The sequence below is a fragment of the Trachemys scripta genome, chromosome 8 (genome assembly GCF_013100865.1).
Source record: "Trachemys scripta elegans isolate TJP31775 chromosome 8, CAS_Tse_1.0, whole genome shotgun sequence".
NCBI lineage: Eukaryota > Metazoa > Chordata > Testudines > Emydidae > Trachemys > Trachemys scripta.
The window spans coordinates 38,114,656-38,124,335 of record NC_048305.1 but is presented as its reverse complement, the minus strand read 5'-3'; the positions used below and the strand labels follow the sequence as shown (position 1 = coordinate 38,124,335).

General features: G+C 55.4%; 1 protein-coding gene across 3 annotated transcripts in view; it reads right to left on the bottom strand.

Moving 5' to 3' along the window:
- RELL2 (RELT like 2) overlaps nucleotides 1–9,064 on the bottom strand; it is a 63,461-nt gene extending 54,397 nt beyond the window's left edge. Inside the window, exons 1-4 of one of the 3 annotated variants that reach the window (XM_034778661.1) lie at nucleotides 8,796–9,064; nucleotides 4,555–4,768; nucleotides 695–760; nucleotides 545–611 (exon numbers count right to left, since the gene is read on the bottom strand). In XM_034778661.1, the coding sequence (XP_034634552.1) occupies nucleotides 545–611; nucleotides 695–760; nucleotides 4,555–4,762 (341 nt within the window). In that variant the 5' untranslated portion in view covers nucleotides 4,763–4,768; nucleotides 8,796–9,064. Of the gene's footprint in view, nucleotides 1–544; nucleotides 612–694; nucleotides 761–4,554; nucleotides 4,769–8,105; nucleotides 8,365–8,493; nucleotides 8,610–8,795 lie in introns of those variants that run through there. The other 2 variants (XM_034778663.1, XM_034778662.1) reach the window with 2 other exon arrangements.
- Between the last annotated feature and the right edge of the window lie 616 nt (nucleotides 9,065–9,680).

Genomic DNA, 9,680 nt, shown 5'->3' with positions numbered 1-9,680 from the left:
GGATGTATGGTAACCCTAGTGAAGCTTGTAGAACGCAGAGGTTGGGTTTGGTTTGGGATTTATTGGTGGATTCCAGGGGAGGGGCTTGTGAGTCCTGGCCCTGAAAGAAGGGTGAATGTAGAGAGGCTGATGGAGCAGATCTGGGCTGCTGGTTATAGGTCCCTGGACTGGAACCCAGCGTACAGAGCAGGCCTGGGTTCCCTGCCAGTCACCAGGGAAGGTGGTGTGAAGCCCCATGATATAAGGGGATAAGGACTTTTGAGAGACCTGAGATAAGAGGACGCAAGGTGCATGGGGCCCAGAATTGAGGCGAAAGGCCTGATGTAAGGACGTTGGACTTCTGTGGTATGGGACTTCCTGCTACACAGGAGGGTGGGGATACTTGTAACCTGGCTGTAGGGCCGAGGCATGAGAAGAAGCAGGTCACCACAGCACTGGAGTGGCTGCCAGCAGGGGCTGCTAGAGCAGAAAAAGCTTCTATGCTGCACCCAGTCGACTCCTGCACACCTTACAAGAGTCACAGAATGGTGGATGCATGCCTCACCTGAGCATGGGCACTGGCACATCCCCTTCACCATCCCCCAGCATCTCCTTCAGGGCCTCCACATTTGCTGGCAAAGAGAAGAAAAAGAAAATGCGTGAGGGAGCCAGGTGCTTGGGAAAGCCCCCCGAGCTGGAGCCAGGAAACACCCACCTTCATTCTGAATGATACATCTCACTATCTTCTCCACTGTGTCCTCATTCAGCTCCTCCTCCTCGTCTGGAAGGAGAGAAAGTGGCAGCAGGTGAAGGAATTCAGGCAGTCACCTGGTGAGGAGACCATCCACAGCCAGCCCCAGCTCTGAAGTACAGCAGAGTAAAGGCCAGTGGTCCTCAGTTATATATGGAGAGCCCTGAAAGCAGAGCTCCCCTGCCACCGTACCCTGGGGTTGACATCCCATGTGTCTGGGCATTCTCTTCCACCTTCCAGCCTCAATGCTACAGGAACCCCCTAGCAGCACCAGGAACTAGATGCTCTGGTACTTCGTTCTCCTCTGCGGCGGGGAGGGAGCAGGGGAGAGAATCTTCACATCCCCCTCTTACAAGACATGTGGTGGTAGGAGCTTCAGCCCAGATCCTCAAAAGTACTTAAGCCCTCCCTCTCCCCCACCAGTCTAAATATCTTTGAGGATCTGGGCCTTCATGCCTATGGCCAAGGAGGCAGATGGAGGTGGAATACTCATCTCTAATTTCATCCTATGGGGAACAGTGGCTCCCTGTGGCAGTGGCTCCTAACCCCACTGGAGTTCAAAAGGCAGGAATGTCACAGTGTCCAAGAGAAACAACTTCAGATACAATCCCAGAACCCAGCCCCCCTGCGACATGCACACTTCACTGTCGATCACGCTCCTGGCTTTTCAGTGTGCTGGGGACCAGGGCAGGCAGCTACAGGGCATCACTGAAGCCCAGCACAGGAAGCTGGACTTCTTCTTCCTTAAGTCAAGGGGAACATGGTGTCAGATGCTTTGGCCTTGGGCCCAGCCTGCCCCATCTTCCCCACCTAGAGTGAGGAAGGGTTGTTATGTTCCTAGTGTACACACACACACACACACACACACACAGACGTTAACTAAACAAACTAATGCTCCTGCTGGGTGCTTGCAATCTGACCCTACTTTATTATTTACAATTCAGAACAACAGCACACAGGAACTCCAAAAACCAGAGACAAAGCAGGCTGCTCCCTAAACCAGTGGCACAGCTCCCCCTACATTACTGTAGCTGACTGGCTGCTGAATTGACTGCTGCTCACACCTGGCCCTCAGAACCCCCTCGGCTGCCAGCAGGACTGGGAGACCCCAGAACATTTAAAATCCTAGCTCTGTAATTTTAGTTCAGTTTTCCAGGATACACCATATGATTTATTTTGATTTAAGACCTGGTTTGAACAAACGCCCCTGAGCGATTTGTCATCAGACATCACAAACATTTCCTGGGATGCATTCCCCAAGGCCACGCTCATGTAGGGGTGCTAGGTTTGCCTGGCCACTCTCAGAGCCTCACGTGTTCTGCTTGCAATGAGCAGAACGAAATGTCAAGGAGGGGCCTCCTCAGTGGTTCCCATAGAGGCCCTGGATTCTGAGCCCTGTGAAAACTTTTCTAGTTATTTAAAAGCTGAGCTGTACCATGAAGTGCGGACCCCTGAGTACTATGCCAGCAGAGCTTGTAACTTTAGGGAGGCCTGAAATGAAGCATTTCCCACGGCTGCAATCTCTGGTCCCGATCCAGCAAATGAGAGACTCCTACTGATTTCAATGGGCTTTGGATTGAGCCCTCTAGTGGCTGAGCGTACAAAGCTAATGATTTCAGGGAAGCCCAGATATGTTTCCATTAAGCCAAGCTACTCAAACCTGGGTCTGGGGCTTCCTGGAAAGTCCACCAGTGCAGTTGGGGGAGGGGGTTCGATGGTGGTGAGAGCCACATGTGCCCCATGGAAGGTGTAAGCACTGCCAGCTAGAGATGCTCTGTGCAGTCTGAGCCCGCAGCTCTCCCAAACCCACTGCTGAAATGCAGGACTCGCTGCAGTTATGCAAGAGCTGCTCAGCCAGTCTGAGCTAAGGAAATTACCAAACAATCCTGGCTAAGGCTGAGCTCTGGCTGATAATACATCCCCCCTCAGAACAGCACTGACAGAATGGCTCAGTGTCTGACTAAACACAATTAATACAGGAGATTTTCAGTGAAACTTCCATACTTCCAAACCAACCTTAACTCTATCCTCTCCTCCACCTCCAAACCAGAGCCACTTAATGCTGCCCCCTCACCCTTCCCCACTGGCAACATGGACCTTTCCCCAACGTCATGCCTGCCCTCCCTCTGCACCTTCTCCCCCTAGACAGGCCAGAGGCTCAGTCACCCTCCAGCCCACCCTCCTGCTCCCAGCCAGAGACTGCATCATCTTACATTTATGCCTCACCTGCGATCTGTAGACCATCCCCTCCCTCAGCTGCTGTCCCACTTGGGGCTAGAGAGTAGATTACACACCCCAGAAATGTACTAGCAGCCCTATTACACCTGACCTGATCACCCTGCTCATAGGGATGGGAGATGCCATCTTTCACATTCCAGCCAGAAATCCAACTTTATCCCACCCACTCTACATACCCAGCAACATACCCAGAGCACTTCATATACCAAGCAGGGTTTTACTTCTACTCCTCTCCCCATGGCTGGAGACGTGAGCTGCTTTCTGTAGGGCCCTGTTTGGCAGCACCTGATTCTGCCCTAAATCCCCTTCCTTCAGCTCTCACACCAAGTCACCTAGGGGGATGGCAAGCCACCTTGTAGCTCCCTCACATGCTCTTCTGCTCATTCAGTCTGAGTCCTGCTTGGTACAGGGCAGCAGGGCAGGGGTCTCTAACAGCCTTCAGGTCTGCACTGCCAGATCTGAGGACCCTTTCCAGCCTGGGGTCCAGATCTCACAGACAGACAGCTTTGGCAGCCTCCTGAACCATAGTAGAAATGCCCCCTCTCCTGATCTAGGCTGAAAGGTACATGTAGGCTATAGAAACATACAGCTGAAGAACATACCCAACAAGACAGACTGACATTTTGTGTCACAGCTGATGAGGGTCTCCTGCTTGTAGATTAAAAAATAGATGGGGACGTGAGTCAGAAACGAGGTGTTGGAACCTTAACCGAGTTTCCAGCTTCCATTAAGAACCATCTGTGATATTAACACTGCTACAGAGCAACACACTCTGCAGCAGCTCTGCCTTTACAAAGTGTGTGTGGGATTATATTATGAAAGCAACCTTGTGCTGTCATCCTGACCCAGCGCCCAGCAGGCTCTAGATGCAGGCACTCATTTGTTACCAGTGCTGGTGGCCTCAGATATGCCAAGAGATCTCTCTCAGTTAAGATAGTGGAGGTGTGAGGCTCTCCCTTTCCTGTGGCAGGGTTGGAATGGCCAAACAGAGATGGGCCCATAGGCAATGCACCCCTGCTTTTCGTTCCCTCATGATCTTGGCCCTGTTAATCCCCCAGGCATGTCACTGCTGTATCTCTGAGCCAGACACAGTCAAAGAGAGTTCTACTCTCAGGGCCAAATTCAGTGGTGACATAATGATGGTGTAAGTTAAATGGAACTGCCACCGATCTGGCAGTCAGTGTGAATGGAAAAGGAGTGTAAATTACACATTCAGCCCTTAGCGAAAGCAGGCGCGATTAAATCAGTGGGACTCGTACTCAGTTACACCAGGGCTGAACTTACCCTATTGGTGACATGTTAAAATGAGGGCCCTTTATCTTCCACCCTGATATTGGCTGCTCCTTCTGCTCCCCCGGCCCCTCCCACTCATGTGACATGTACAGTGCACATGCTTCTTGCCATTTACTATACTGCCATTTACGCACTATGACCCACTCACACTCGCTGTATAGCTTATCCCACCAGTGCCGTCCATAGGCTCCCCAGGTTCAGCACTCCAGTCTGTTAGTGAGCTGGGGCTGCCAAGACATGCAGAACGGGTCCAGCTGAAAGCCCCTCCCCCACCCTGCTGCCCCATTACTCACTGGCCTGCAGCTCCGTCAGCACCTCCTTGTGCTCCAGGTCTAGCTCTTCGCGAAAGGTCCGGCAGCGATAGCCCTTTTTCTTCAGGACATGGCAGATCAGGAACCCCACAAGTCCCATGATGAAGAAGACCAGCACAAGTAGCAAGAGCATAGACATGCTGTGATGGGGATCCGCATCCCCATCACTGGTGCTGTTCTGCTCCGACATGGGGATCTAGGAAAAAGCAGGGAAGACGACTCAGAGCCCTGACATTCACCCCTTGGCATACTCCCCTCTGCCATGCCATACTGCTCCGCCGTACTGGTACCAGTACACAGCCCTCTGCCATTCCATACCGACTCGTCGTACTGCTACCGGCACACTGCCCTCTGCTGTTCCATACCACCTTGCCGTACCGATACCGGCATACTGCCCTCTGCCATTCCATCTCAGCATACCACTACCGGCACACTGCCCTCTGCCATGCCATACCACCTTGCCGTACTGCTACTGGCACACTGCCCTCTGTCATTCCATTCCGCCTCGCCATACCACTACTGGCACACTGCCCTCTGCCGTGCCATACCGCATCGCTATATCGCTACTGACACATTCCCCTCTGCCATTCCATAACAACTCACCATACCGCCACCCTGCCCTCTGCCATGCCATACCACCACACAGTACTACTACCGGCATACTGCCCTTGCCTATGCGGTACCGCCTCACCATACTGCACCTGGCACACTGCCCTCTGCCATTCCATACTGCCTAGCCTTACCACTATTGGCAAACTGCCATCTCGCTTAGCCATACAGCTACGGGCAAACTGTCCTCTGCCATTCCAAACCACTTCGCCATACCACTACTGGTACACTGCCCTCTGCTGTGCAATACTGGCTTGCCGTATCGGCACACTCCCCTCTGCTGTGCCATACCGCCTCACCGTACTGCTACCGGCACACTGACCTCTGCAATACTGCCTAGCCATACCGCAACTGGCAAACTGCCCTCTTCCATTCCATACCGCCTCACCTTACCGCTATCGGCATATTACCCTCTGCCATTTCATACCGACATACCGTACCACTATCAGCACACTGCCCTCTGCCATGCCATACCTCCTCACCGTACCACTACTGCCATACTGCCCTTGCCCAGGCCATACTGCCTCACCGTACCGCTACCAGCACTGCCCTCTGCCGTTCCACATCATCTCACCATGCTGTAACTGGAACACTGCCCTCTGCTGATCCATACTGCCTTTCCGTACCAGTACTGGAACACTGCCCTCTGCCATTCCATACTGCCTCACCATACCTCTACCAGTAAACTGCCCACTGCCATTCCATGGCACCTCACCGTACCACTACTGGCACACTGCCTTCTGCCATACCATACAGCCTTGTTGTACAGCCACAGGCACTGCCCTCTGCCATTCCATACCACCTCACCATACAGCCACTGGCATTGCCCTCTGTCATTACATACCACCTCACTGTGCTGCTACTGACACACTGCCTTCTGCCATTCCATAATGCATTGCCGTACCACTATTGGCACCTGGCCCTCTGCCATACCGAATCACCATACCGCTACTGGCACACTGCCCTCTGCCATGATATACCGCCTCGCCATACCTAGGGCCGGCTCTACTGTTTTTGCCGCCCCAAGCAGTGCGCTGAATTGCCGTCACGGACGGCGGGGGCAGTCCATGTGCCGTTAGGGCGGCATGCACGTTTCCGCGGCGGCGGCAATTCGACAGCAGCGTCTGCCTTCATCCGGAAGACAGAAGCTGCCGAATTGCCGCTGCAGGCAGCTGAACATAGAAGCTGCCACTGAATTGCCGCCGCCCCCACATTAGTGCCACCCTAATGGCACACGGACTGCCCCTGCCGTCCCCGGCGGCAATTCAGCACGCTGCTTGGGGCGGCAAAAACACACGGACTGCCGCCCCTTGCAGATTGCCACCCCAAGCACCTGCTTGGAATGCTGGTGCCTGGAGCCGGCCCTGGCCATACCACTACCAGCACACTGCCCTCCGCCATGCCATACCACCTCACCATACAGACAGCGGGACTGCCCTCTGTCATACCATACCACCTCACCATGCTGCTACTGGCAAACTGCCCTCTGCCATTCCAAAACTCATTGCCATACCGCTACTGGCACCATGCAGTCTGCCATTCCATATAGCCTCACCAAACAGCTACTAGCACACTGCCTTCTTCCGTTCCATACAGCTTCACCTTACCACTACCGGCAACATGCCCTCTACCATGCCATACCGCCTTGCCATACCACTACCGGTACATTGCCCTCTGCCATTCCGTACCGATATGCCATACCGCTACTGGCACACTGCCCTCTGCCATGCCATACCACTTAGCCATACAGCTACCAGCACACTGCCCTCTGCCGTTCAATACAGCCTCATCGTACCACTACTGGCACACTGCCCTCTGCCATGCCATACCACCTTGCCGTACAGCCATCGGCACTGCCGTCTGCCATTCCATAACACCTCACTGTACAACCACTGGGACTGCCCTCTGTCATTCCATACTGCCTCACCGTGCCGCTACTGGCACACTGCCCTCTGCCATTCCATAACACATTGCCGTACTGCTACTGGCACCTTGCCCTCTGCCATTCCATACCAACACGCCATACCGCCACCTTGCCCTCGCCCATGCCATACCAGCTCGCCGTACCTCAACTGGTACACTGTCCTCTGCCATGCCATACCGCCTTGCCATACTGCTACCAGCACACTGCCCTCTGCATTTCTGTACCGCATCCCTGAACTGCTACTGGCATACTGCCCTCGCTCATTCCATACCGCCTTACTATACCGCTACCTGCACTGCCCTCTGCCATTCCACACCATATCGCCGTACCGTTACTGGAACACTGCTCTCTGTCGTTCCATACCGCCTCACCCTACTGCTACCGGTGCACTGCCCTGTGCCACGCCATATCACCTCACCATACCACTAGCGCCACACTGCCCTCTGTCATTCCATACCACCTCACCGCACTGCTACCGGCACGCTGCCGTCTACCATTCCATACTGCCTAGCCATACCGCTTCCAGTACACTGCCCTCTGCCATTCCATACCTCCTCGCCTTACTGCTACCATCAAACTGCCCTCTGCCATTCCGTACCCCCATGCTGTACTGCTACCGGCACACTGTGCTCTGCCATTCCATCAAGCCTCGCCATACCGCTATTGGCACACTGCCCTCTGCCATACCATACCGCCTTGCTGTACAGGTACTGGGATGGGATGGGACGGCCTTTACTTTTTCCCACTTGGTTTTCAGTTCTCCTTCTGGCTGGTGTCACCATCAGTACAGAGTACCCTCCTGAGAAGCAGCTTGGGATTTCTCAGGGTTCAGCAGCGTCAGTAACTGGCATGGGGTGGAAGCCTCAGTCTGGACCCCCCCACACATGCCCCACGGGTCTCCTGAACACGGGGCGCCCCTCCCGGCTGCTCTGGGAAGGGTCAGACACAAGGGCAGGAGTAAGAGGAACCCCGGGGAGCCTCTGTCTCTTGTTTTGTTTACCTGTCCGCGTCTCTCTGCATTTCCTCGCTCCCTGCGCTGCTGCGGGCTTCCCAAGGACACCGCGAGCCCTGCACGCCTCACTCCATCCCCCCTCCGAGCAGCCGCAGGCTCCGTCCCTCGGGCTCCAGCAGCCCCGCACTCAGCCCTCCCAGGTGTGTCTCTCCCTCGGGGCCCTGCTGCGGCTTTCCTGGCGGGTTCGTTCCCCTCGCTCCGGCTGCCCTTTCCGGCCGCAGCTGCGGGGCCCCAAGGGCACCGGTTCCGCACTCAGGCTCTGCAGCTCGGAGAGCAGCGCTCGCTGTGCCTCGCTCTCTCCTCGGCCCCTTCGCCGCCCCGCAGCCCTGCAGCAGCCGTCCTGGCGCTCCCAGCGCGGGCCGCGGCAGGTACTTACAGCGGCGGGGCTCAGAGGGGATGGTCAGCCCCGGGGAGTGGGGTTAGCACCGGCAGGGCTCGGGAGCAGCAAAGGGAGCCGGCAGCTCCAGCATCGTCTGCCTGACCCGGAGCCTCCCGCAGCCTGGCGGGGCTCTGCTTGGGCTTCAGCATCCGCCGCAGCTCCCCGCCCCGGGCCTCCCCCGGAATCCCCGACCTGCAACCGGCTGCTTTCGGGCTCCAGGCCGCCTCAGCAGCCCGGGCGCAGCCGCCACTGTCCCTCCTGCCATTCCTGGGCAGCATTTGCCAGAGGGCAGCAGGTACCTGAGCTTCCCGTCTCTGAACATCGGTCCTCTCTCTTCACCTGTCTCCTAGCAACCCAGCATCCCTGCCGCTGGCTACAGCCGGGAGCATCCTTCTCCTTCTTGGGAAGGAACAACCCAAACAGGCTCCGGGCTGCTTCTGTCCCTTTTGCTGTCAGTCCCGACTCCCAGGGGGCACCTGCCTGTTCTCGGACACCCAGAAAACCACTGAAGTTCAGGGGGTTGGGAGTCAGGGAGCTCCCAAGGGACAAAGCCAGCAGCAGCTGGCAGGAGCATACAAGAGAGAGCCTGGATTTGCAGGCTGCACACATCTGTGGGGTGGGGGAGGCAGGTACGCCGTGTAACGTCGCCGAAACAATAGCGATCGCCTCCATGTCTACAGCCCCTGTCCTTCCACAGCAGCACTTCTCCATCTAGAGAGCAAGGAGACATTTTGAAAGGACAATGCTGCAAATACTAGTTAGCAAGAGGGTGGCAGTACCTGCAGCGGGGTAGGGTGGGGAGGGGGTTGAGGAGACACATGAGTTTATCTGCACTAGCGGGTATATTTATGACACAAATAGCACCAGATTGTGTCTGTCAGTGCATGTGTGCACGCCCACATGTGTGCATGTTCATGGTGTGTGTGTGTGTGTGTAGGATTATGACAGCAGTAATGTGCTCTTTTGATGGCAGAGATTTCACAAACTACTGCCTGGTGTCTAGCCCAATAAAAACAACTTCTTAGATGTGAGAATCCTCGTTTCCTCTCAGCCAGGCCTTAAGCCAAAGCCCAGTACAGAGATGACTCTCACTGCCCCTAGACAAGGGAACTTCAGACACAGACTCAGCCAACTGAACTCTCAGCAGCTTGTGATACTGTTGGTCACCAAACACTCTTGTCCCA